Source organism: Vulpes vulpes, chromosome 2 (genome assembly GCF_048418805.1).
Source record: "Vulpes vulpes isolate BD-2025 chromosome 2, VulVul3, whole genome shotgun sequence".
NCBI classification, from domain to species: Eukaryota; Metazoa; Chordata; class Mammalia; order Carnivora; family Canidae; genus Vulpes; species Vulpes vulpes.
The window spans coordinates 2,172,073-2,198,626 of NC_132781.1; the positions used below are offsets into that span (position 1 = coordinate 2,172,073).

The 26,554-nt window shown below is 61.5% G+C and overlaps 2 protein-coding genes across 4 annotated transcripts; one reads left to right on the plus strand and one right to left on the minus strand.

Annotated features, from left to right (window-relative positions):
- Positions 1-1,941: 1,941 nt before the first annotated feature.
- SLC26A11 (solute carrier family 26 member 11) lies at positions 1,942-19,647 on the minus strand. Of its 2 annotated transcripts, none has more exons than XM_072746427.1 (17): positions 19,501-19,647; positions 18,381-18,616; positions 17,649-17,841; positions 17,266-17,351; positions 14,875-14,954; positions 13,644-13,786; positions 12,443-12,618; positions 12,035-12,107; positions 9,843-9,893; positions 8,005-8,065; positions 6,735-6,790; positions 6,521-6,661; positions 4,984-5,111; positions 4,505-4,604; positions 3,913-4,046; positions 3,444-3,516; positions 1,942-2,782 (listed from the first exon to the last, which is right to left on the minus strand). In XM_072746427.1, exons 2-17 carry the CDS (start codon positions 18,612-18,614, stop codon positions 2,691-2,693), a joined length of 1,821 nt encoding a protein of 606 aa, XP_072602528.1. In that variant the 5' UTR covers positions 18,615-18,616; positions 19,501-19,647; the 3' UTR covers positions 1,942-2,690. The 2 variants fall into 2 exon arrangements, with proteins under 2 accessions (XP_072602528.1, XP_072602527.1); XM_072746426.1 differs by lacking the exon at positions 19,501-19,647 and adding an exon at positions 19,236-19,371.
- Positions 19,648-19,675: 28 nt separating this feature from the next.
- On the plus strand, positions 19,676-26,027 carry SGSH (N-sulfoglucosamine sulfohydrolase). 2 transcript variants are annotated; one of them, XM_072746433.1, is made up of 8 exons: positions 19,676-19,823; positions 20,449-20,609; positions 21,966-22,071; positions 22,200-22,350; positions 22,657-22,813; positions 23,140-23,221; positions 23,988-24,191; positions 24,962-26,027. In XM_072746433.1, the coding sequence occupies exons 1-8, from the start codon at positions 19,724-19,726 to the stop codon at positions 25,519-25,521; spliced, it is 1,521 nt and encodes a 506-aa protein (XP_072602534.1). In that variant the 5' UTR covers positions 19,676-19,723; the 3' UTR covers positions 25,522-26,027. The 2 variants fall into 2 exon arrangements, with proteins under 2 accessions (XP_072602534.1, XP_072602539.1); XM_072746438.1 differs by having other exon boundaries at positions 19,703-19,823; positions 21,753-22,071.
- Positions 26,028-26,554: the final 527 nt, after the last annotated feature.

Here is a 26,554-nt window from a genome sequence, read left to right on the forward strand (position 1 = left end):
GCCAGCCCGCCGGCCAGCAAGGGGAGCGAGAGCTTGCAGGAGGCAGCTCCCAGGACCTCTATTAGTTTGCCAGGGCTGCTGTAACAGAGTTGCACAGACCTGGAGGAGCCAAGGTCCGGGGTTCAGCACGGGCGGTTCCCTCTGAGGCTGTGAGGCAGCAGCTTTCCCAGCTCCTCCCCCAGCTTCTACACATCTGAACCAAACCTCCTCTTCTTACAAGGGCTGAGCAGCCCGGATTAGGGACTCACTTAACTAATTACACCTGCTATGACCCTATTTCCAAATAAAGTCACATTCTTAGATACCAGGAGTCAAGAACTACAAGTCAGCATATGGGGGGGGGGGGGGTGTGTGCAGTGCAGGCAGTGTCCAGGCACAGCACACACCACTGCCCACATCTCCATCATCAGAGTGCTACAGAGTGGAGGGACGTGGCTACACTCACCGGAGGGGCCAGGAACTACAGTGGTGCTGGTGGCACCGTCGCCCCGCCAGCCAGCTGCAGGTGACACACCAGCTAATGGTAGCATCCACACCATCCCGGAGACCCTGGGTCACAGGCCAGGGCCCAGAGGGGCTTATCTGCTGATGAGGGGTGACAGTGGGGCCCGTCCCTGCATCCTTCAGCACTAAATCCCAAGCTCTTCCCATGCTGTCATCCATACCAGTCTTTTCTTTTTATAAAATTTAACTTTAATCATAAATTAATTATAAATTAAGCTTAAGTATATGACTTCTTATATATTATTGTATTAATATACAGATTAATTTTAAAATGTCATTTTTAGGGATCCCTGGGTGGCGCAGTGGTTTGGCACCTGCCTTTGGCCCAGGGCGTGATCCTGGAGACCCGGGATCGAATCCCACGTCGGGCTCCCGGTGCATGGAGCCTGCTTCTCCCTCTGCCTGTGTCTCTGCCTCTCTCTCTCTCTCTGTGACTGTCATAAATAAATTAAAAAATTTAAAAAAATTAAAAAAAACAAAAAACGTCATTTTTAACTATGAATGTATCGTTGAGAAATTGAACCATACGTATATGGTTAAAATCAACTGAAGCGGTACAACATCAGAGTAACTCCTTTTATCAGTTTGATGGTATCTTTCCAGGACTTTTTAAAAAACCTGTACAAACATCACAGCGTCATTCCGTGGGTGAGTTCACACGAACATCTCTTAAGATGAGCATCACTCTGCAAAGTGCCTCGTTTCCCCCGAGAAACACTAGCGCGCCGAGATGCACAGCCCTACCCCGTTCCTGTAACTGCCACACGGCATTCCAGCTCGTGCGTTGCGTGGCTAGGACATTCCCAAATTGAGACATTTTAGCTCGCTTTCGTTTTCTAAAATTGTTAACGAGGTGGTGATAACCATCCTTGGATCGGCTCCCGGGCAGACGGGCCCGGGCTTTGTTGGAGCCGATGCCAGGAGGCGGAGCTGCCGAGGCACAGGGGCGGCTCTGGGTGAAGATCCGGGAGCCCAGGTCCCACCACAGGGGACAGATTTGCCTGCTCCGCCACTGGGGCGGTCTCCGGGCTCCAGGAGGGGTGCGCCTGGCGTGTGGGCCGGGAACGACTGGGCCGCTGCTCCACAGGGCCCTGGGCAGGGATGGCCCAGCGGACAGGGCTCCAGGACATGCTCTTTGGGCAGAGAGTCTGCTTGAGGCAAGGAAATGCAGATTCAGGGCCAGGGGCTGGAAGGAGAGATCTCCCAGGGCGGGCCCGGGACGCTGGGCCAGGATCGTGTTGGGGGGAACGCTGCGGAGCTCCGGGGGCCACGTGCAGTGCGTGGTCTCTAAGAAGGTCCAGGAGCCCAACCTCCCTCGGCTGTGAAGGCAGGCGTGGAAAGGTGCGTGTGCAGGGCGACGGGAAAAGGCCGCGGGCAGAGGCTCACGGAGTCCGCCGTGACACAGACACAGAACAAAGCACGTCGGAGGCACCGCGATTCACGTATTCTGTTTATTATCACAACGAGTCACTCACATCAAGGACTGCATGAAAGGGCGGGTCACGGAGCACCACGTATGAAATGACCCCATCCGCACGCGGCTGCGAGCACAGGCCCACAGGCTGACTTTCGGACACGCGCGCCCCGCGGGGAGGCGGCCCCAGCTACCACTGAGGCGGACGGAGGTGATTTCTTGTACTTTTTACAATAAGCGTGTACGGTTTTTACAAAAACACAAAAGCTAGGACTTCAATTTAAAAAACACTGACGACAAAATTGTTTTTAACAGACCCGTCAAGTCATCTGGCACGTCTCGGTTCCCTCCCCAAAAGCAGCGCAGACGCCACCGCCCAGGTTGGAACCTGCCTCGGGGCCGCCCGCCCCCCAGCGTCTCCCATAACCAGAAGGCGCTGGGGTGTGAGGACCCCTGCCTGGGACCCGGTGGGAATCCTGCCTCGTTGCTTCCACATGGTCTATCATTCTAGAAGGCTTTCTCCAAACCGCTCTTCAACCACTCTTTGGAAAAGTCTCGTTCCCAGGGAACAGAGGGAGGCAATATTTCAGTCACCCCAAATGCAGCCAATGAGCCCCACCTATGGATGTCCATGCATGGCTTCCTTCCTCCTTTGGGGGTCACCTGCTCAGAGCCCTCAGGCCAATGCGGTTATAGGCTAGCATCCGGCATCACAGCATCAAGACTCTTCTGTGAGACCCCCTCCCCCAGCATCAGACGCCCATCCGCGCCATCAGGCCTTCAGCAGGGCGACCTTGTGTTCCGGGACTGAGTCTTCGCTGATGTTGTAGGGCTGGATCCCTGGTTCTTGGCTCAAGTGTTTCTCTGCAGAAAAGAAATACAAGGCACAGGTAATGGTCACAACACAGAATGCGATGAAGGGCTGGTGCTCAGGGTCCCGGTGCACGGGGAGTTGGGGTCTCTCCAGCCAGCACCCCCGCCGGAGTCCCTGTCATCGCTTCCTCACATTCCATGCCCAAGTAACCCTCCCTTAGTGCCGGTGGCCCCCGCACCGGGCCTCGTGGGTTGGCGCCTGAGTGGCTCCTCGCGGCCACACGGATGGATCTCAGACACCGCCGTGAGCCATGGACATCAGCCACAGAGTCTCCATGCTCCCGGTCACATGCAGTTCCACAACAGGTGGAGCTGAGCCACGGTGGAAGGGACCAGAACAGTGGCTGTCCCAGGGGGTCATGGGGAGGGACAGATGGAAGGGTACGTCGCACCCGTGCACACCCGGCTGCACCCACCTGTCAGAACTCCAGGCGCAGGTACACACAGAGCATAATTACAAACATGCCCTGACATGACTCCCCGGAACAGGGGGCCCCCTGACTCCGTACCCTCCACCGCCCCCACTCTGCCCGTGCCCCCACTCTTGCACTTGTCGCCCCCCTCCCAACCCTTCCGGCCCGGTCTCCTGATCCCGTGGGCTGCGGGCGCGTTGGGCCGAGCGGCTCTCTCTAATGACTCTGCCTGCACCCACCTGCCTCTTCCAGGGTGGAGAAGTACTGGACCCCCTTCAGGTCGGCGGACAGCAGCACACGGAGAACGGGAACCTGCGGAGCAGAGAAATCTGAACTCCGGGGGGGGGGGGTGCCCCTGCAGCAGCACGCAGGCTGGTGACCGCCTCCCCGGAGCCCCCCGCAGGGACAGCTTCACCTCCACTCAGGCTAGTGGAGGCGGGCTACGCCAGCACAGGGATACATTTTACACAACTACTCTCTGAAGCGCACAAAACACAGTTTTGCACACAGGCAAGAATGTAACAGTTCCGAGTAGGCTCTGGGACCAGGTGCTGAGTCAGGGAGCAAGAGGGCCCAGCATCCTCGCCGTGTGACCTTCGGCAGGTCACGGAGCTTCTTGGGATCTGACAGGAGAATGACAACACGGCCACACACCAGGTCTGAGACTGAATAAAAACCCCGGCCAGGGCGCCCTGTTCCCACACCCACCTGCAGGCCGACGAAGGCGAGGGTGACGCCCTGCCTGTGGAAGTCCCCGAGCAGCTCCTCGAGCCCCAGCACCACGGTGTAGTCAATGCTGCAGACGTGGGTACACTCCAACACCGCACAGCGCGGCGGGGACGCTGCGGAGAAGGTGCAGCCCATCATGCTGGGCGGGGGCAGCTGCAGGAGGCTCTGGCCAGAGGCCCCACGGACAGTGAGGCCATCGGGAGGCCCACCCCCCAGCAGGCTGGGGGGGGGCAGGGTTGGTGAGACCCTAGACAACAGCTGTCTGGGGACGGCAGCAGCTACTTCCTTCGGAGAACAAACAGGCCTCTTTTCTCCCCTAAATACCAACCCCCGGGGAGGAAGGGATGGGGCTTTAGGAACAAAGACAGGAACATCCTCCCCTCCTGCATGCAGACAGCGAGCACCCACTAGGTGCCACTGAGACGCCCCAAGACCTCCTGGAGCCGAGAGCCGGTGAGCTCCCCAGGTAGCTAAGGACGGGGCCCTGGGGTCCTGCGGAGGCGGACTGGGGCGTGGAGACAGTGTCCAGCACTGGGGGTGACTGCAGCCTGCCTCGTACTGGCCCACGTACCTTCCAGGGCTCGGCTCAGTATTGCCTCCCGGAGGGCCTCCACTGCGGGGAAGTGCAGACCACTGGCCGGCTGCAGGACCAGCACCGGCCCCTCTGACACCTGGAGACAAGGGGACAGAGTAGGGGAGAGCCAGCGTGTCCTGGAGGCAAGTCCGACCTGGCAGCTGCTAGGGTGGCCCGTCCAGGCAGGAGGCCCCAACCCAGGCCAATAAAACTGAGGGAAGCAGGAGCGCTGAGCTGACCAGCTCTCAGCCACCCGCCCCGCCCCGCGGCCTCGTGTGTGGCACGAGCTCTGACCCTTACGGCAAGAGGCTTACGCCCATCCACAAAGTGAACAGTCACTCCACAGTGCCATGGGCCAGTCACACCGAAGAAATGCAAAACAGCTGAGCCAAGGAGTACTGCCCAGGGCACCTGCACCCCACCAGGCCCCTGAGGCCAGGGGATCCCCCTTTTGGGGAGAATGGATGGGCTGCTACCTGCATCTTAGGTCTGGCCACAGAGTGCAGGAGAATGAGCACGGACACCAGGGTCCCGGCCAGGATGCCATACTGCACCTCCCAGAAGCAGAGCAGGAACGTCACGCAGAGAGGCAGCAAGTCCAGCCCTGGCAGAGAGGGGTCCAGCTGAGGGGTAGTCCCCCCTCGGTAAGCCCTGGCTAGCCCAAGCCCTGGGGGACCTCCATCTGGGGATTCAGGACCGACGTCAATCATGAGCCACACGGGCTCAGATTCGAGTCAGGGCCACCCCTCCTTGCCTGGTTGAGGGGCTGCTAGGACCCTGCCCTCTGGGAGGAGGTCGACGGTGGGCACTGGTGGAGGCAGGGAGTTGGGGACAGGGCCAGACTTGGGGACCAGGGAGGCCTTGCGACCCCTCAGGGGCCATGTGCAGACCCTGCATGACACACGTGACCTCCTGCCACAAACAGGTGGGTGGGCCTGGGGGTCAGCGCAAGACTCGGCCGTGACACACGGCACTCAGACAAGGCCCCATCCTCCTGGGCCTCCGTGCCCCGATGGGCGGAGAGAATCACCGTTTCCCTCCCCTGATGATTCTTGGGGGCTGACGGGAGAGAAACCAAAGAGCCCCACGAGTTCCTCAACTACTTCAATAAATAGAACAAACACTTCTTCCAGTAAAGAAAGGCCCCACAGGCTCAGGGGTGTCCTGAGCCACGGGGACTGGGAGAGAGCAGCGGACTGCTCTGTCAGCCACGCTGGTCACCTGGAAGTCTCCCCTGCTCCCCCAGCTGAGCAGGGCTTGGGGCTGTGAAAGGGGAACAGAGAGAGAAGAATGAGAAGGGAGAGGAGAGATGGGGGGAGGAAGAGGAGAGATGGGGGGAGAAGAAGAAGGGGCAAGAAGGGGGAGGAGGGTGAGGGCAGGGAGGAGGAGGAGAGATGAGAGGGAGATGGGAGGGGAAGGGAGGGGAAGGAAGGGGAGGGAGAGGAGGGAAGAGGATGGGGAAATGGGAGGGGGAGGAAAGGGAAGAAGGGGGAGGGGAGAGGAGGGAGAGATGAGAGAGGGGAGGAAGGGGAGGGGAAGGAGGGGAGGTAAGGAAGGAGAGGTGGGAGAGGAAAAGGAAAAGGGGTAGAATGGGGAAGAGAGGAGAAAGGGGAGGGAGGAGGAGGAGAGAGGAGGGAGAGGAGAGATGAAAGAAGGGAGTAAAGGGAAGAGAGGGAGAGGAAAAGAAGGATGGAGAAAAGTGGGAGGAGGAGGAGCAGGGAAAGGAAGGAGAAGGGAAAAAGGAGGAGGGAAGGAGGAGGAGAAGTGAAAGAAGGGGGAGGTGGGGGAGGAGGGGGAGAAGGAGGAGGGGGGCGGGGGAGCAGGGGGTACCCTGAGAGTGGCAGGTTTGCTCAGTGCTGCATGGAGCTGGTCCGGGGTGCTCCTTGCGGCCTGACCCGCGGCCAGCAGGCCCAGCTCCCAGAACAAGGACAGCGCCCCAAGCCTGAGCGGGGTCCCGGATGGCCAAGGGGGGGCACACTCCAAGACGCGCGTGATAGCCGAGGGCGTACGTACTCTTCACGCGCCAGAGCGTCCGGAAGATGCTGGCATCGAAGAGCGGGGCCACGGCCATGATGGTGACGGCGGCCAGCGCAGACTTGGGGATGTAGTAGAAGGGTGACGTCAGGTAGTCCAGCGACAGCAGCACCAGGGCTCCTGCGGGGAAAGGGGTGCCGGTGACCCCCGACCCTGCGCGTGCACCCTGGGCCCGATGGGGCGGGGTGCTCACCTGTCACCAGGCCCCCGGCTGGGGTGCACACCCCCGACTGGGCGTTCACGGCCGTCCTGGAAAGCAACACGGGGACCATTGGCGGCTGTGGGAGCCCGGGGGGGCAGGGGAGGCGGCCTGGAGGGGACGGCGGGGCCCCGCGGACACTGGCACCCAGTGGGAGCCATGGAGGGGCACCCTGACCTCCGAGGCCCCCAGCCGGGGGTGGGGTGGGGAGGCAATTGATGTCCCCAGGGTCCCCAGCCTGCGGTGTTGTCATGGCAGCTGGAGCAAACACATCTGCTCCCGGCGACCCTCGTGCACCGACAGGGAGACGCAGGAGACACCATCGAGATGGGGAACGTCCCCCTTACCACACCTGCCACGCACATGCGCACATACATGCGTGCACATGGACACGGAGAGAAACTCGAGATGCCGTCGCCAGCTGCTCCCAGCGCGAACCTGCAAGTTAACTTCTGCTCTTTCCAACCTTCCTCTTTCGTTTTGTGTGTTTGGAAAACCGCATCCGGACCCGAGTCTCGCCGAAGAACCGGCCCACGAGGACCACAAGGGAGCGGCCACCTGATTCCCACGACACGAGTCCCCTGCCTCGCACCCACTCCCGACCGCCCTGCCGGTGACCGGCGCCGCCTGTGTGGCCCCGGGAAGTAAGGCCGCCTGTCCGCTGGCGTCCACGGGGAGCCGCCGCCCCTCCCGCTGCCGTGGACTGAGCGCACGCCGACCGTCTCAGCCACGAGGTGCCGGGCCAGAGCCGTGGGTACAGGCGAGGACGCCGAGTGTGCCTGGGGCCCCCGGGGCGGTGCTCTGGAGGTTGGGGACGTCTGGTACCAGACGGGGTTGGGGCAGCGGCGCTGGGGCCCCCTTTCTCTTCTCGGCCACAGGCCACTCTGTCCTGCCCTCCTGCCTGGCGAGCGGCCGCTGGTGGCCCTGGGCCTGGGGCTCCGCATGACCCACCGCCTGCTCCAGGCAGAGCGCCGAGGTTCTCGTCCCCCGTCCCCTAGGAACGCGTTCTGCCCTGAGACGCGGCGAGCCCTGCCATGGGCTGGGAACGGTTAAGGACCAACCACGTGAGGTCACGAAGGACACCGAGCAGCCCCACTCCCTGCGTCCCATGGACGCTGATGCAGGGCTGCGGCTGCTGCGCGGGAGAACAGAGCAGGGTCGACAAGTGGGCAAGCGCCCGGCAGGCCCCTCGAGGTGGACGCAGACCGTGTGGCCTGGGCGGGGCCCGCCCGCGGCGCAGGGAAGGAAGAACACGGTCACTCACCGTCCAAAGCTGCCCGTGACCGGGTAGGAAGAGACGAGCGAGCCCAGCACGTTGGTCAGGCCTGCGGAGAAAACGGAAGGAAGAGGTTTATCCACGAGGGAGGGGCTGTGAGATAGAGGGGGGCGTGGGGAGGGGGGCCCGAAACCAGAAAGGAAACAGAAGAAAGAGAGCGAGAAGATTCACACACGGTCTGCGTCCGTGTCTGTCTCAGGAAAGAAAAACCAACCACGATCTTTGCTGAGTTCACTGTGGCCTCACTGGCCCCGGCCCTGCCCACGTGCACCAGGGAGGGGAGCAGCCGAGGCCAGGTCAGGCCAGCAGCCCCACAGGCCGTGCCCGAGGCCAGCTGCCCACCCACTGGGCCCCACGAGCTCCTTCAAACCCACACTCCTCTGGAGATGAGCGGCTGGGGGACAAGGTCACGGCCAGTAAGGGGTCCACCCCTGTGACGCTGACTCACCCACACCCGACAGAACCTGGCCGGGCCCTGAGGACGGAGGTAACCAGCCCACGTTTATCACGGGCGGCCCTGCCAGCATCTGGCTCACGCTGGGGCCTTCACAAACACCACAGACTCACACCACGATGGGGTCACAGGTCCAAGACCCACTGGAGATGGCGGCGCAGTGTGGGGCCCGCTCAGAACCAGGCCCTCCCGGGTCCCACAGCCCAGCACGTGCCCCGAGAGCAGGGCAGACGCCGGTGGGTATGGGAAAGGCTGTGCACAGACCACACACAGTCACCCCGGCTCCTTACGATGGGCCCCCAGGACTCAGGTGGGGAGCCCTACTACTCGAGGGGCTGCGGACACGTGGATCCCTCCCACCGCGGGGTTCTGGGGGGCCCCGGGAGGCCTCTCGCCGTGCGCCTGCTGGACAGCTGCCCAGCCTCTCCTACGCCATGGCGCCAGCAGCCCTCGTGATCCCCATGTCCACCTCAACCCCAGCTTGGTGGCACTCCTTGCTGGGCCCGTCAAGGGGGGAGCCCTGTGCTATCTGCACAAGTGGGAACGGGAGGCTCTGAGGGCTACACTTGGGAACTGCTGCTACTGGGTGCGGGGAGGTCAGTCTGCAGACTCCACCTGCCACCTGGGTGACACCATGAGCTCCAAGAGGAGCTCCCCAAAGCCCGTGACCCACCCTGGCGCCCCATGCCCTCTGCCATCAGGAGATCCAGCGGTTCAGATCCAAAATGCTGCCATGAGGTGAAGCGGCCCAGGGGAGGTTCCCGCGGACCCCCAGGGAAGGACCTAGCACCAATGCCCGGTCAGACGCGTGCCCACCTCACCAGGGGCAGGAAGGAAGAGAAGCCTGGTGCCCACAGAACTGAAAACAGTCCCGATAACTGAATTTAAGATTCATGTCGTGCCCTCAGAATGAATCCCCAGAGAGGCCAGATTCACGAAGACAAGACAAAACACAACTGGGGCACCGGGCACTGTCCCATCCACGGGGGGGCCCACCCGAGTCTTCATGGACCTGCCTGCCAGGCTGGAGGGAGGCCACGAGCGGGCGCAGGACATCAAGGTCCCACCTGGCCACGTGCCTCACATTGACCCCAGCGGGACATTCCAGGTGTTCCCTGACAGGGACGAGGCTACAGACCTCGGGGTCTGGTATACAGCAAGCACTCAGGAAGCTTCAGCCACAACGGACACCACGCGTCAGCGGTCTAGTCCCAGTGATTACGCGGGACCATCTGGAGGCTTAAGGATGAATCCACGCGAGTATTTCAAAGGGCCCGGCTCGGGGCCACCTGTGCTGCGGGTACCTCACGGCGCCCATCACCACGACCGCGCGGCTCAGGTGGGACGCGGGGCAGCACGCTCGGGCGCTTACCGATGGCCAGCAGCTCCTGGTTGGCGTCAACGCGGTAGTTATTTTGAGAAGCTGAAGAAAAAGAACGACAAAATCATGGTCACCGGGTACCCGACTAAGAAACCATCTGCAAGACGAAGACCTCCGTGCCCTAAACGTGGCACGTGAACGCGTGCAGAACACGAGCGTACGCGACCCTACGTGCATACGTGTCTCCGTGTCACAGAACAAGCAGAGACGGACGGACGGCAACGTGTTCACAACGTGCAACTGGGGAAGCGAAGGACGGCGCAAGTGATTCGCTCCTTTGTGTTCTGCGCTTCAGATGTTTCCCACGAGACGGATACGTGCTTGTGAGAGAAGGGGAAGGCGTCTGAGCCGAGATCTCTGACCACAAGCGGAGAGACCAGCAAGTCCCAGCTGAGGCCGTGCAGAGAGGGGAGCCCGCAAGTGTCCGGGGGGACACGGCCGGGGAGGCTTGCACCTGACACAGCGCCTGGCGAATGTTCCCGCCAAGGGCCGCGGGCTCTGCGGGCTGGAAGCCGCCGGGGAGCCCGTAAACACGTGAGCAAGACCGTGTTCCAGCAGCGCTTCTTTAATTAATTAATTAAAAAAAAAAGATTTTATTTATTTATGATAGTCACAAAGAGAGAGAGAGAGAGAGAGGCAGAGACACAGGCAGAGGGAGAAGCAGGCTCCATGCACCGGGAGCCCGACGTGGGACTCGATCCCGGGTCTCCAGGATCACGCCTGAGCCGAAGGCAGGCGCCAAACCACTGAGCCACCCGGGCTGCCCAGCAGCACTTGTTTTATATAAACGCTGGGATACAAACGTCACGCGCTTTTCGTGTGTCACAACATCCTAATCTCTGGAAATTTTTTACAGATTTATTTAAAAACGTCAAAGCCCCTCTTGGGTCGCAGGCAGCAGGCTGAGGTTCTCCGAGCCCTGGTTTTGGAGAACGGCAAGCTTACAAGTTAGGACGTCAGACAACTTCAGGAGAAAACGAAGTTGTAAAGCGACAAGAGGCACATATGCTGTTGAGACGTAGCCTCCAAGATACCCCCAACGCTCCTCCCCTACTTGGAAAAAATCAGAAAAACAAAAACGGCACAAAGACTTGGTTGGAACGTGTGGCGTGATCTCGAGCAGCCACTGGCTGTTAGATGGGACAACCCCTTGGACTGGGCATCAGGCACTGGTGTCCTTGAAGGACGGGAGGCTCGAGAGGCCACCACATGCACAAGCCACAAGGTCTACGTGGTTATGGTGACACCCACGCCGTTCATTGGGGTCCATCTTTAGAAACGACCTATATCCCAATGCAACAGGAGCATAACCATAAAGAGCGGGAAAAAAATGCCACCACGTGCACAATACAAAACTGAACACCCCGCAGACCCAAGGGAGGGGACACGCGAGCGTCAGAGCAGCCTCAGCTCCAATGGAGGAATCCCAGTGCAGGGCGACAAATAGGTACTTGGGTACCTGGTGGCCTCCCCGGGCGCTCAGCCAGCTGGGAGGGGCTCACTGTTCCATCTTGGGGGATTTTGGGAACCTGTCGCTCAACACAGCCGATGCTACCTACTACGTGAGACCTTTCAACAAAATCAATCTCATCAAAAACAGACTTAATTATCCCTTCCTGACATCCTTTTTCCTACGACCCGCAACTTTATCTAACTGAATGTGTCCAGGGGCGCCCGGAGGGGCTCAGGGGTGAAGCGTCTGCCTTTGGCTCAGGGCGTGACTGTGGGGTCCTGGGATCGAGTCCTGCATCGGGCTCCCCACAGGGAGCCTGCTTCTCCCTCTGCCTGGGTCTCTGCCTCTCTCTGTGTCTCATGGGTAAATAAATAAAATCTTAATAAAAAACAAAACTGCACGTGTCTGGTGGGCAGAGGCCGTGACGAATCTCTTCCTGACTCCACGATCCACTGGAAGTCGGCGGGTGGGGGCACGTTTATGCCACAAAAAAGGCAAAGGCGAAACGCAGGCCCTTCTCTTTCCAGAGAGCAGCTGGCACACGTTACCAGCCGCCACCGGATGGGGTTTCTCATCGTAAAATCCACTTTTACTACAACATGAGCATGTGTTACTTGGATAAAAACTCAAGCTGTTAGAAACCGAACAGATAAAAGCCAGCAAAAAAAAGCAGGCAAGCAAGGCGGGCTCCAGGCCACCACCAGGGAGGCAGGGACGGCAGGCAGCTTACCGAAGGACTTGGCCACCGCGATGCTCTCCAGGAGGCCCATCAGGGGCACCACAGCCAGCCCAGCCCCCATGTCCTGAGGGAGGAGAGAGAGGTGGTCAGTGACCCCCGGGGGGGGGGTCCGCCCAGGCCGCACCGGCTCTCTGCGTCCTACAGAGGCAGACCTCAGCTGCGGGGCGGGACACAGAGCAGAACGCAGAACACGGCCCTGCTCTGCCAGCGTCCACAACGCCAGAAACTCCCCTGGGCTTGGGCAGAAACGAGACGTGCTGCCCTTCGAGGCTGTCCCTGCACCCAGAGCTGCTCCTGGTGGAGCTCAGGGCTCCTCGTTACAGGCAGACACGTCAGGGGCCCAGGCCCAGAGGCCACCGCGGCTCAGCCCGGCGGGCCCGGCTCCCCGTCTCTGCCCACCTGTACCATCTCGGTGAAGGAAACTGTCCCGTTGGCCGTGGTCACCGAGAAGGGCGGAGTCCGGACTGGAGGGAGCCCCTCGGCGGTCTGCCCCGTCAGGACGAAAGGCTGGTATCCGGTCACCTCGAAGGAGTAGGCGACCAGGGCGGCAAAGGAGACCACCAGGGCGTTGCGCGCTAGGACAGAACGAGACCCGCTGGTGAAATCTGGCTCCTCTGGGTCCTCGGGCAGTAAATGCACCTGAGGAAGCAGGACCCCCTCCTCCAGCCACGGCGCCTGACACTCCAGCCTGGAAACAGCACAGACACCGGTGACCGTGGGGCAGGCACGGGCACGTGACACCATGGCAAATGCAAGACGGCAGCGGGACAGGCCAACAGCGACACACGTGGCCTACCCGTCCCAGGCACTGGTCCCCATGGGCTTTGTCCTTCACCTCTTACCTAGGCTGCTGCTGCTTCTATTTTTTTTTATTACTTTTATTTTTTAAATTTTCTTTGTCAGGGGAAGAGACTGTGTGTGCAGCCGTGCTCGTACAGGGGGAAGCCCGCAGAAGGCAGAGACTCCCCGGCAGGCTCCCCGCTGACCACAGAGCCCACACACGGCTTGACCCTACGACCCTGAGATCAGGACCTGAGCTGAAACCAAGTCAGACGCTCAACGACTGAGCCACCCAGGTTCCTCTTGCCACCCTGGCTTCTTATGGGGGTGATACCTCTTCCCAGAATACAAGCCCTGCTGCCCACCCAGCTCTCAAGGGGCTGCATCGCGCTGTCACCACTGACGTCAGGACAGTTACGCCACCCATCGCAGGATGGGAGAGCCACGTGGTTCAGGCAGCACCAGGTGGTCCATGTGTTTTCTCCGTCAGGCACCTGCTAGGGCGTCCCGGCCTCCGCACCACCCACGTCCCGACCAGATCAGCCTTCGCCATGGGGGCCTGTGCACGCTCAGTGGCCTCCCCAGCCTCTCTCACCAGAATAGCCTCGCCCAGGAGTCTCAACCAGAAATGACTCCAGACGGTGCCAGCTGCCCCCAGGGAACTCCTGCACCAAACAGGGCTCTCCACCCTGGCTGTGAATCGCCTAGACTGGGGACACGGGACTCTCTCGGGGTGGGACTCCGGGCCCGAGGTGACCACAAGGTGCACCCCAGGCATGCAGGACAGCTGGAGAACGTCCTTGGTCAGAACCCCGCTCACCTGTCGTCGCAGTCCACACCAGCCCGTGGCTGAGCCGCACGCCCGGGGGCATCTCGGGGTGCACGGGAGGCACGTGGTCTCGCATCAGCTTCAGCACCAGCAGCAGCACCATGCACACCAGCCCCAGCACGGCATCACCCACCCTGCAGACACACACACTGGTCACGCCCAGGCCGGCCCAGGGCATGCACCTCTGCCCTGCTGTCGCCCCTTCTGCCTGAAAACCTTCTCCCTCGATCACTCTTTCTGCCTTTTCCTAAGAAACACGCATCTCTGTTCTACCTCAAAACTTTATTCAAACCTTAGTGACCACACAGGCCAGCAGCGCCGGCCTGGGAGTCAAGGCCCAGGTCACAACAGCAGTAGGGCTACTGGCTTGTGTTTGCAGAGGCCTGGCTCTGTGGGCGACAGATGCCTCATCTGTTCCTGAAGGTTCATTTCCCACAGCCCATGATGACGTCCTCTAGCCAGCCTCCAATCCCCTGCCCCCCCGAGGGTGAGCCCCACAGGCCGCATGTCCTGGGCCAGGCTGGGTTCAGCCCCGGGAAGCCCCGTGATAGACCAGAGGAGGACAGGACAGTTGGTCACAGGTCTCCCTGACCCCTTGGGCTTCAGCACTGCCCCTCACCCCCCCACCGCAGCTCCCCCAAAGTCCCGGCGTCCTCCTGCTTCTCCCACCACGGAGATGTCCTGGCTTCCGGCTGGGCTCACCTAGGAGCATCTCCCGCCTGCCCCTGGGAGAGGCCCTTCATCTGAAGAAACCCCATGACCTGTGGCCTGGCTCGCGCCCCCTCCCCCTGCACATCCTGCTGCACCTGCCTCCCCCATGCCGTGTTCTCACCCAACTACAAACCCATGGAGCAAACCTGCTGCTCTTGCCCTGCGTGGGGCCCTCCCACTCCTACCGCCCGAGGAGGCTCTGCACAGGGGCACGTGATGGCTCTCAGGCCCCCCGGGGCAGAGCTTCTCGAACTGCAGGGCCTACACAGACTCGCCGGGGCTGCCACTGACCCCTGACTGAGCCGGTCTGGGCAGGGTGGACACTCTGGGTTTCCAACCAGCTCCCCTGTGATGCTGCTGGTGCTGCCCTAGGACCCTGGTTTGGGTGGCCAGGCCCCGGGGACTGGGATAAATGCCACCTGGGGGTGGAAATGGGGCGGGGCCTGGGCGAGGGGCTCCAGAGGGAAGAGCTTCCTCACAGGAGGGCAGGGGCCACATGGCCGGCAGGTACCTGGTCTCTCCCACCTTGCGGAAGGTCTGATACACTTGCAGAAAAAACTGCCTTGGGATGTCCTGCAGTCCCAGGAGGTTCTGTTCAAACAGAGATTGTGTCAGACGACCCTCCCCTGCAGCATCTCCGGACCCCTCAGCCCCCCTCCTGGGGACACATCCCGAGGCTCTCGGAGGACTACCTGCCCATTCCCAAAGCCCCCAGGCAGGAGGTAACAATTCTCGAGGGAAGAGGTACTGCCCATTTGGGGTCTGTGACCCCTCCTGGTGAATAATCCTGCCTTGCGAAGAAAATCAGTCTGGGTGATTTCAAAGCAGGAAGACCAGTACACTCATGCCCTGGTCCAGGGTCCAGGGTCCAGGGTCCAGGGTCTTGCCTGCCTGCCCTGTGGGCCCCACTGCCCTAAGCTCACTCAGGGAAGGCCCGGCCCCCTCTCATCACTGGCCCGAGGCCACAACCGTCACCCGGAGGCCAGAGGGAAAATCAGGTGGAGCTGCGGGCAGAACCACCAGGGGCTCCGAGAGCCTCCAGGGAAGGGCCGCTGAGGGACCCAGGCAGGCACGGTCCTTGGAGGGAAGAAGGGCCTCTTTGTGTTTTAATTCTTTATCCCACGTGAGACCTGGTGGGCAGTGTTGGGGGGGCAGCTGAGGCCCAGATCCCGGAGCGGTCAGGCTCCAAGGACCCCAAACCCCGGCACGCAGCTGTGGATTCTGGGACCCAGGGGCTCCTGCCAGGGCAGGTCAGGAGAACCCCCACTCCCGACCCCCACTCTGGCCCAGGGCTCTCAGATGGCTGTCATGACCTAGTCAAGGTGCTAAAGATTTAGGGGACTCGAGCCACCAAGCACAAGCGCATAAGGAAGCTACCTTCTACGCACTACAATCCCATAAACGAAAGCTCCTGATGCCAAAGAAAGAAAGATATTATTTCCCAAATAAAGGACAAACCCTCCCACGAAACAGCACTTGCCAAGCTTACCCTGACATATGTGCACACAGAACACACAAACCGTGTCCACCCACACCTTTCTAAGGAGCTCCCTCCTCCCTACGCGCAGATAACGATGAACCTGCCTCGCAGAGGCGTCAGGAGAACCGGCCTCGTACAGGAAGGGTTTAACCCAGCACGTGGGACGTGGTGAGCGCAGAAAGGGTCAGCTACCGTCCTCTCGCTCATACCCTCCTGCCCCTGACGCTCTCGCTCCACTTCCATCAGGGAGGCCGCCCTGGGCCAGGCCGGAGCAGAGCCTGGCCACGGGAACCCTGGCTTAGAGAGGCAGGGTGGTGACACCAGGTCCAGAGACAGGGGTGGGCCTTCATTTGTTCAATCTGGCTCTGCCCCACTCTGCACACCCAGCTCGGCGCTCACCTACTTCTGCACACAGTTTGGGGCAGGGCGGCTGCAGCTGCAAGCAAAACCATTCCTGCCCTTTGGGAACTTAAAACCCAACGAGAGGCGAACAAATGATGTTCTTGGATCACTGATGATGAATTCTACTGTTCCCTACAGGCTTTGTTGTCTTAAGATTTTATTTACTTGCTCAAAGAGAAAATACAAGTGCGGGGAGGAGAACAGAGGAAGGAAGGAAGGAATCCCCAGCAGGATTCTAAGTGCAGAGCCCAACATACGGGGCTCGATCTCACAACCTTAAGATCATGACCGGAGCAGAAGCAGCCAAGAGCCGGGTGCTTTACTGACTGAGCCACCCAGGTGCCCCTCTGTTCAGCATTTTTCAAACACCACCTCCTTAGGTTTCTGTTAAAAACACTTATAAGAGGAATGCCCTGGCAGCTCAGTGGGTTAAGCATTTGCCTTTGGCCGAGATCATGATCCCAGGGTCCCGGGGTCAATCCCCATATCAGGCTCTATGCTCCCTGGGGAGCCTGCTTCTCCCTCTCCTCTGCCTCTCTCCCTACTCGTGCTGGCTCACTTTCTCTGTCTCAAATAAGCAAACAAAAATCTCAAAAAAAAAAAAAAAGGAAAATATGAAATAGAAATCAGAGAAAAAACATTTAAATGAAATCATCTACCTAAATTAGCATGAGGGAATGATTAGCTTTTCAAAATATTGGTGGTACGCAGTGGGCCTGAGAGGCTGCGCTGGCAGATGTGTACCGGGGGAAGAACAGAATCACCCAGTGAGGAGAACCAAGCACACTGGCATGAAAACTCCAACAGGAGTGGGGCTGTGGTCACCAATCACCCAAATTACCTGTTGTGCAGTCGGGCCATCACTCGGCATCTCCCCCGAGGGCTCATGGAATTGATGGAGACCCGCTCAAGCACCTTGGGCTCCGAGCTCTAGAACAGCACATCACCTGGCCCACACATATGGAACCCAGCGTGGTCCTACTTACCCAAGAGGTACCTGGGAGCCAACTAGTGGCCTACCTTGATCTGCCCAAAGCCGATGGTGATGGTGGCAGCAGATGTGAAACCTTTGATGACGGGACAGGAGATGAAATCCAGCAGAAAGCCTGACCGTCCAAGAGTGGATACTTAGCTGGTGGCCCCAATCCACCCAGTCCCAGAGCATGTGGGTGGACGGGGGCTGGGAGAGGCGGTCTGGGTGGGAGTGGGGCTAAGGACTGCTGGGCCACACATCTCACTTGGACTGGTTTGGACATTGGGGAAGGGAGGCTTGGGTCTGAGGCCCTGTGCACTTCTCCAACTGTCCCGGCCTCTAAGCAGAATAGTGGAGGGCCAAGGGGCTAAGGCATCCCCAGGAGGCAGGGGCCTGGGTACCCCGTGGCAGGAAGGCCTGAGCATCTTACCCAAGCGCAGGAAGCCCATGGCTAACTGGATGCAGCCTGATAGGAAGGCCAGCAGCACAGCATAAGCAGGCTCGTGGAAAGTGTAGAAGGAGACCAGGAGGGACATGATGGCCGTCGGGCCCAGCGTCACATCCCGGGAGGTGCCCAAGAAGAAATACACGAAGCATCCCATGAAGGCAGAGTAGAGGCCGTACTGGTGGGGAGACAGCATTGAGCATCGAGGAGGCGCTCGGCATGCCCACAGGGTCCCCGGGGGGAGATGTCCGAGCACAGGATCTGTGGTGGTCATTGCAACTAGGGGCACAGCAGCACACACGGGACGGCAAAAGCACTCACTGTGTCAGTCATGGTGTGGGCCTACAGCGATTAGGGGGCCTCTTTTCTCCTTGCACCCCAGGTGGGTGCCAGCAGGAGCACAAAGGCCTGGGTGCTTGTCAGCCTGAGTGTCTAAGAAAGCGTTCTTGAGACCACAGTGAATCACCTTGCTGGGCCCATCAGGCAAGCCAGCACTAGCTCAGTGCCTGTGTGTGACAAGTGTGGCAAGAGCAGGTATAGGGCGTGTGTCTGGCCAAAGACAGTCATGTGCTATAGACTATAAACTAAGACATTGTGGGCCCCACGGGGCTAAAGTTCTGGCGGCCTGCTTGTCTGGAGGCGATATCATGTGTTTCTGCTGTTTCTGGGCGGGTGGCGAGGCTGGAGTGGGGGCAGCAGCTGAGGCAGACGTCTCACCTGGGGCGGGAGTCCAGCCACCTCAGCATAGGCCAGCGCCTGGGGGATGACCGTCAGCCCAACGGACAGTCCGGCGATGAAGTCCATCTTCAGCCACTGCACGGAGTAGTCTGGCAGCCAGGCCAGGATGGGCAGGCGCCTCTGCACGGCCGCAGGGGAGCAGCAGCCGGCCGGTGGGGCCATGCTGGCCCCCGAGGGCCTGGCCTGACCCAACGCCTTCACGGAAGAGGGCATGCCTGGGGCGGGCATGGGGGCGACACAGACCAGCGGTCACGGTCTGCGCTGGTAGAATCCAGCAATAGGGAGGGGTCTAGGGCCACCAAAAGAGCCACATCTGTCCCCCCCTCCCAAGGGATCTGAGCCAGATGGATTAAATGTGCCCTTTGGCTGGTCTCTAAGGAAACCAAACCTGTTCAGAGAAGGGGGGGGGGCTCAAGAAAAGCCGCAGCCCCCACCCCGGCCCCCGCTCACTGCTCTCCCTGAACCCACCTGCCCCAACCCCAGCTGCCTTCTTTCCGCGGATGCTGCCCAGGAGGAATGCGGGGCGCCCGCTCTCAATGAAAAACTCGAACACGCATTAAGGCCCCGCGTCTCTACCCCCGACGTAACCCAGGTCTCCTTTCTTCCTCCCCAAGGAATGGGACCGGCGACTGCGCGAGGCACAGCAGGGCCCGCGGGGGCCCCCTCGTCCGGCTGCGGGGGCGGGGGGGCGTGGGTGGGGGGACTGCAGCCCCGAGGGCGCGAGGCTTTGCAAGTGCGCAACACGGCGGCTCCACCCTCCACCGCGGACTGCGGCGCCGTGGGGGGTCTCCGCTCGCGAGGCCGCGCCACCCCCACCCCCACCGCCACCCCCACCTGTGGCTGTCGCGTCCCTCCCGAAGCGCCAGGGGCTCTGGCGGGCTCGCGGGGGGCACCCGAGGCCCCTCCGTCGGGGATTCAGGATGCGCAGCATCCTCCGGGGCCCCGCGCCCCCCGCGCATCCCTCACCCCGCAGCCGCCGGCCCCCGCCCCCGGGTCGCAGGTGGGACCCCGCGCGGCCGACAGCTCCAGCGAGGGCGGTGGGGACCTGGCGGGGCAGGGACCCCGCAGAGCTCGCCCACTCCTCCCCGCGCGGACTCACCCGGCGCCGCGGCTCGGGGTCTCGGGCGCCGCCGCAGCCGGGTCCGCAGGAACCGCAGAGGGAGGCGGGGGCGGGGCGGCGGGGGCGGGGTCAGCACCACGTGACCGAGGGGCGGGGCCAGCGCCGCGGGGGCGGGGCCTGCACCACGTGACTGGGGGGCGGAGCCAGCGCCGCCGGGCGGGCCTGTGCCACGTGACCGGGAGGGCGGGGCCGAGCCGCCGCCATGCGCCGCCGAGGCCGGGCCTGCGGGCTGCTGCTGCTGCTCGCCCTGGGGCTGTGCGGGCCGCACGGGGCGCGCCCCCGGAACGTGCTGCTGATCGTCGGTGAGCGCGCCCCGCCGCCCCGGGCCCTGGGTGCTGCCCCCGCCCCCCCGGAGCAGCCCGGGCCCCCTGCTCGGGGAGCTGCGCGGCTGTGCGGAGCTCGGAGGCTGCAGCCCCTGCAGGGGCGCTGGGGACGGGCTGCGTCGGGGGCCCTGGGGCGGGCGCGGGGGGCTCCCGGCCGTGCAACCCCGTCCCCCGCCAGCCCGGGAGGCTCCCCTGGGGCTGCAGCCCAGCTGCCCTCTCCCCCAGCCCCACCCCTTCCCAGACACCCCAAGTTCCCCTGGCGCCCTGCTGTCCACGGGGCAGCCTGCGCTTTCCTCCTCCGGGGTCTGCCTTCTGCCAGAGTCACTCTTTCTGATTGATTTTGTGGTCTGTGGTCTCCAGCCGGGCCTCGGCTGCTTGTAGCACACAGCGGCTGTCCCGAGGGCCCCCGCCAGCAAGGCCTCGCTGGGGAAGGGTGCCAGGCCTCTGGGGCCCACCGGAGATTCGTGCCTGCCTGCTGACGGGTTCAGCTGGTTCTCACGCGTGCCCGGTGCTGGCATTCCCCCCCGGGCGTCGTGCCCTCATGCCCGCCCAGGAAGCACACTGGCCCAGGCCGCCACGGCCTCAGCGTCTCTGCCTTCCTCAGCGGACGACGGAGGCTTCGAGAGCGGCGCCTACAACAACACGGCCATCAGCACTCCGCACCTGGACGCCTTGGCCCGTCGCAGCCTGGTCTTCCGCAATGCCTTCACCTCCGTCAGCAGCTGCTCTCCTAGCCGAGCCAGCCTGCTCACCGGCCTGCCCCAGGTGAGGGCTGCCGGGGTGCAGGAGGAGGTGCCTCCCCTCCCCGGCCTCCCCTGGGGATGTGCCCGGCTTGTCTACCCCACTCCAGCCACGTGGGTGCAAGTACAGTTGGGGGGGGCAGAGGGGCTCGGCCTGCCCGCCGTGAGCCCTGGCTCCATGCTCTGTGACCGTGAGCAGAGCACCGTTTGTGCAGCTCGGTCTTCTCACCTGTTACATGTGGTCACAATAATACCTGGTTTATGAGATCGTTAGGGGGTTGCCCGAGCTTGTACTTTATACTCAAAGCCATGGGAAGGTGCCTGGCACGCACCTGCTCAGGGTTAATTTGGGTTGTGATATTGTCTGGGAGCTTGAGAGCCGGTCAGAGCTGCCCCGGGAAGCCCTCACTCTGTGCTTGCCGCGCTAGGATAACCACAGGTAACACCCCAATCGTTTGTGAGTGTGTAGCTCAGTGGCACTAGGTCCGTTCACACCGTCGTGCATCCATCCACCTCCAGAACTTCTTCATCTTCCCAAACGAAAGTGCCAAGCCCGTGACCACCACTCCCTGTTCCCTCCCCCGGCCCCTGGCACCCTCTGATCCTCCCTCTGGCTCTCTGGACTCTGTGACTCCAGCTCCCTTACCTGAGTGGAGTCCTACAGTACCTGTTCTCCTGTGACTGCCTCATTTCACTGAGCGTACTGCCCTCACGGTCCTCTCCACTCTGTGGCATGGATGGTGGCCAAAAGGGCTAACATTCGCCATACAGGTGTGGCTCAGTTTGCTTGCCCGTCCATCTGTCTGTCCGTGGACAGTTAGGTTGCTCCTGCCTGTGATGATTAGGAATAGTGCTGCTATGAACCCCGGGGACACGGGTACTGGATGTGTTGTCTCATGACATTGTGTCACGGTGACCGGTGTGCTCTGGGCGTCCCCGTCCGGGACACTGAGGCCCACGTGGAGAGGGAAGCCATGGCCAGTGCCCCGCCACCCCTGCAGGGTTCGTCAGGGGCTGTGGGGCGCAGGAGTCGGGACAGGGCTGCTCTGCTTTCTCATCTGACTCTGTAACGGGCACAGCTGGTTGTTTTTTTTTGTTTTTTTTTTTTTTGTTTTTTTACACCGTGGAGCACCTGGTTAAGAGGTTTGCTGGTCTTTTTCCGTTATAGCACCTTCTTATTACGTAACTCGGGAAGTCCAGGCAGATGATAAAATAAAGGCCACCCCTGATGATGGGTCCATTTCCCGTCCCCCGGAGAGGGGAGGGGAGGAGGCCGTGAGCACCCCCCCATGCTGCCCACCTGGGTCTGAAAGGCCGCCGAGGGCCGGGTGGAGGGGCCGTGGGAGAGCGGGAGCCAGCCTCACGGGCGTCTCCGGTGCAGCATCAGAACGGGATGTATGGCCTGCACCAGGACGTCCACCACTTCAACTCCTTCGACGGAGTGCGGAGCCTGCCGCTGCTGCTTGGCCGGGCCGGCGTGCGCACAGGTGAGCGGCCTTGTGTCCCCGCGGGAGGCCCGGCAGGCGCCCAGGGCCCGGGGCTGGGGGGATGGAGAGGCAAGAAGAGGGCCGGGGGCGCCTAAGGGACTCCAGCAGGCCCGTGTCCCCGCCTCCAGGCATCATCGGGAAGAAGCACGTGGGGCCCGAGTCGGTGTACCCGTTTGAGTTTGCGTACACGGAGGAGAATAGCTCTGTCCTCCAGGTGGGGCGGAACATCACCAGGATCAAGCTGCTGGTCCGGAAGTTCCTGCAGACCCAGGATGACAGGTGTGGGGAGGCCCCCGTACCTGCCCTCGCATGTGGGCACTTAACACGCGACGCACATCCCAGGGTCTAGTTGGCTTTCTTGGAATCCCCAGGTGGAGGTGCAGGGGAGGGGGACAAGGTTCCAGAAACTCAAGTGAATCGGTTCAGAGTAGAGGAGCCATGGAGAGCCTGAGGCAGAGAATCCCAGACAGTTTCCACTCTAGAGGAGTGAGCAGCGCTCAGGGTGTTTCCTCCTAGAGATCGGGGCTCCCCAGGTGGCCTGTTGACCCGCTGACCTCAGGACTCAAGCCCCCCCTCCCCGGGCAGGCCCTTCTTCCTGTACGTCGCCTTCCATGACCCCCACCGCTGTGGGCACTCCCAGCCCCAGTTCGGGACCTTCTGCGAGAAGTTTGGCAACGGGGAGAGCGGCATGGGGCGGATCCCAGACTGGACCCCCCAGACCTATGACCCACTGGACGTGCTGGTAGGAGAGCCACTTGCTGTGTTTCCAAGACGCTCACCCTTCTTCACCTCATCAGTGGAGGACTGGGCAGCCCCAGCCCCAGTGTGACTTCAGCATGTTTCAGGGGAGACTCACTGGAGCTGGGTTCCCATCCGTGGGGCCGGCAGAGAGCAGTGTAAAGACGTGGAGCAGTGTGTCCAGGAGCAGGGACGTCCTGGGCCAAGCCGATCACTGGTGGCGGATGATCTCAGGCCCTGGGAGGAAGGCCAGCTCCTCCATCTCCTCCCCTCCCTGCCAGCCCGCCTCGCCTCTTCCAGCCCTGACCTCGCACCCCCGTGTCTCTCCAGGTGCCTTACTTCGTCCCCGACACGCCCGCGGCACGAGCCGACCTGGCTGCTCAGTACACCACCATCGGCCGCATGGACCAAGGTGGGTTCTAGGGGCCTGGACAGCGGGGTGCGCCGCAGTGTGGACCCCCGTCCCAGAGGCCTTATGACCCAGTGTCAGCAGGGCTGTGTGCTGCCTGCAGCCCTGGGGGACGGGACAGTCCTTCCCGCCTCTTCCAGCATCTGGTGGCCCCAGGTGTTCGTTGGCTCACGGCTGCTTCCCTCCGGTCTCTGCCCCGTGCTCCCGTGGCTTCTTGCGGGTGTTCTCTGTGTCTCCTCTATACAGACACTTGTCAAGGGATTTAGGGCCCGCTTGGGCACTTTAGGATGATCTCCTTGAGATCCTTGACAGTTGCATCTGCAAAGGTTCCTTTTCCAAACGAGGTTCCCGTGGTTTGTCTTTGCTGGGACCACCATTCAGCCGCCACAGGAAGTTGGAACTTTTATAATGTCCCTGGTGGTGCCACTAGTGGGTGGTGACCTGGGAAGGGGGCAGGCGTAGAGGGGGTTCTATCTTCCGGCCACTGCCCCGTATCGTCCCTGTTATCCCTACGGGACAGGCATGAAATTTCAGAAAACAAAACAAAAAGCAGCATATGGCAGGTAGCAGCTGCGTGGGGTGATGTGGACGTGCTGAGGGATGGCCGGTGTCCCCAGCCTGCTCCAGGACAGGGTCCTGGGCAGGTGGGTGGGAGGGACGGCTGGCTGCAAGGTCCAGCAGCCAGATGGAGAAACGTGTGAGTGCACGCGCATTGCCACCCCCCATGCCTGTTGGCCGCTGAGCTCTGCTGTCCCCTCTGCACCCCCAGGGGTTGGGCTCGTGCTCCAGGAGCTGCGTGGAGCAGGTGTCCTGAATGACACCCTGGTGATCTTCACATCCGACAACGGAATCCCCTTCCCCAGCGGCAGGACCAACCTGTACTGGCCGGGCACTGCTGAGCCCTTGCTCATCTCGTCCCCAGAGCACAGGAAGCGTTGGGGCCAAGTCAGCGAGGCCTACGTGAGCCTCTTAGGTACAGCTCTGCAGCTCGTGCAGGGGCAGGGGGTGGGGGTGAAAATCCAGGGCACCGCTCCGCACCCACTGTTGTACGGGGTTTCTGTACCACCTGGGCAAGGAAGGGACGGCCACCCCTTTCCACGGATGCAGAAACAAGGATCAGAGAGGTGAGGTAAGTTGCCTAAGATCACACGGTTCGTGAGCACCAAGCTCAGGTTTCGCCTTGGTCTCAGTCGTGGAGATGGTTGCTTTTCCCACTGGCCCAGTGGTAAGTGTCAGAGTCACCTGGAGCGCTCGTCAAGGTCCGCATGGCAGGCCCCATCCCCAGAGTGTCCTGAATGCAGTGGACCTGGGGCGAGGCCTGGGAATTTGCATTTCTGACAAGTTCCCAGGGAATACTGATGCTGCGGGCCCTGGGGAACCCCTGCCTTGAGGGGTCAGGGCAGCAGGGCCCATGTGTCTTGGGGCCCACGTCTCCCTTTGGCCCCAAAGCCCAAGTCAGGGAGCACTGTGGCCGCGGCCCGGGGCAGGAGTAGATGACCCCCTTCATGGGGGCTTTCGGACTGATCTAAAGGATTGTGGTGGGATCCCGAATACCACCAAGTTGAGGCCTCTTGTCCTAGAGGGCCGAGACAGCATCGACTGGTGTTGGGCCCACAGCAGCTCCTCCCTATTGGCGATCCGGTGGCCCTCCGGCGTCCCAGAGTGCCTTGGAGTCAGCCCTTCCATGGCGAGGGCTCTCATACCCGGGAGGGCCGCCGTGCTGAGACGTCTCCTCCTTTCCAGATCTCACGCCCACCATCCTGGATTGGTTCTCCATCCCTTACCCGAGCTACGCCATCTTTGGCTCAAAGACTGTCCAGCTCACTGGCCGGTCTCTTCTGCCAGCGCTGGAGGCAGAGCCCCTCTGGAGCACCGTCTTTGGCAGCCAGAGCCACCACGAGGTCACCATGGCCTACCCCATGCGCTCCGTGCACCACCAGGGCTTCCGCCTTGTGCACAACCTGAACTTCAAGATGCCCTTTCCCATCGACCAGGACTTCTACGTCTCGCCCACCTTTCAGGACCTCCTGAATCGCACCGTGGCCGGCCACCCGACGGGCTGGTATAAGGATCTCCATCATTACTACTACCGGGAGCGTTGGGAGCTTTACGACAGGAGCCAGGACCCCCACGAGACCCGGAACCTGGCCACTGACCCATACTATGCCCCGATTCTGGAGCTGCTTCAGACCCAACTGGCCAAGTGGCAGTGGGAGACCCATGACCCCTGGGTGTGTGCTCCCGATGGTGTCTTGGAAGAGAAGCTCTCCCCTCAGTGCCGGCCACTCCACAACGAGCTGTGACAGTTCCTGGGGGCACAGGGGAGGCCTCCTCAGGCCTGGTCCCCACCTTTTCAGCTGCTGTGGGAGGACGGGCCATAGTGGCCCACCCGAGGAGGGCTCTCCCTGCTGGGGTCATTCCTGCCACTGACTGGCAGGGAGAGTGGGGCAGGTACCCCGGCCCTCCCTCCCCACGTGCTAGAGGACACTGCTGTCCTTGTGTTCAAGCCATGTCTCAGCCTAGGAATTCCAGGGGGCCCTGGAGCAGGGTGGGATCCCCAGCCCATGACCCGTGAGGATGGTCTGGGCAGGGGCGTCTTGTTTCCTGTGTTGGGTTGGGGACCTCCAGAGAGAAAGGGCTTGAGATCCTCTTTGTTATTTGGAGCCACAGATGTTCCTGCATCCTTCACCCCAGAGGAGACAGGGCTCCCAGGTACCACACAGGTGACGGGAGGGTTCAAACTACATGTTATGTACGAACATGTCTGCCTTTTATCAATCTCTGGTCTTGAAAAAATCTTTGAAAAAGCTTTGGGCTTGTGTTGCTTCCTTTGCTTTGCCCCACGGTCAAGTCCCGGACCCTGGCTGGGCTTCCACTAGGCCACCGATCGATGGCAGGCTCCCCGAGCGCTGACTTTCATCTGGTCTGTATGGACAGGCTCATCCTTCTTTTTGAACGTCCAAGGGTGAAGACCCCCCTCCTCGGCTTGGGTTAGTTCTGTCTGCTTGGGCGCCAGTGCTGTGGCACAGGTGTTGCTCGTAGATGCTCCACACCTGCCCGGCTTCCACCTGCCAGTGAAGCAGCGGCTCTACCTGGGCAAGCCCAGAAAGCGGGAGCTTTTTTGCCTTGAGTGGGTGGGCTCCCACTGGCCTCCCTCCCCCACCGGCTCCATCCTGGGCGCATGGGGAGAGAGCCACAGGCCAGGGCACGGTAAAAGCTTTTTATTTGAATAAAATAATATAGAAGTTCATTTTCTGAACTTGTTTATGGTAACACAGCCTGAATTCCAGAGCAGCTTCCTGAGGCGCTCAGATCCGGGCCGCTGGTGCCAAGATG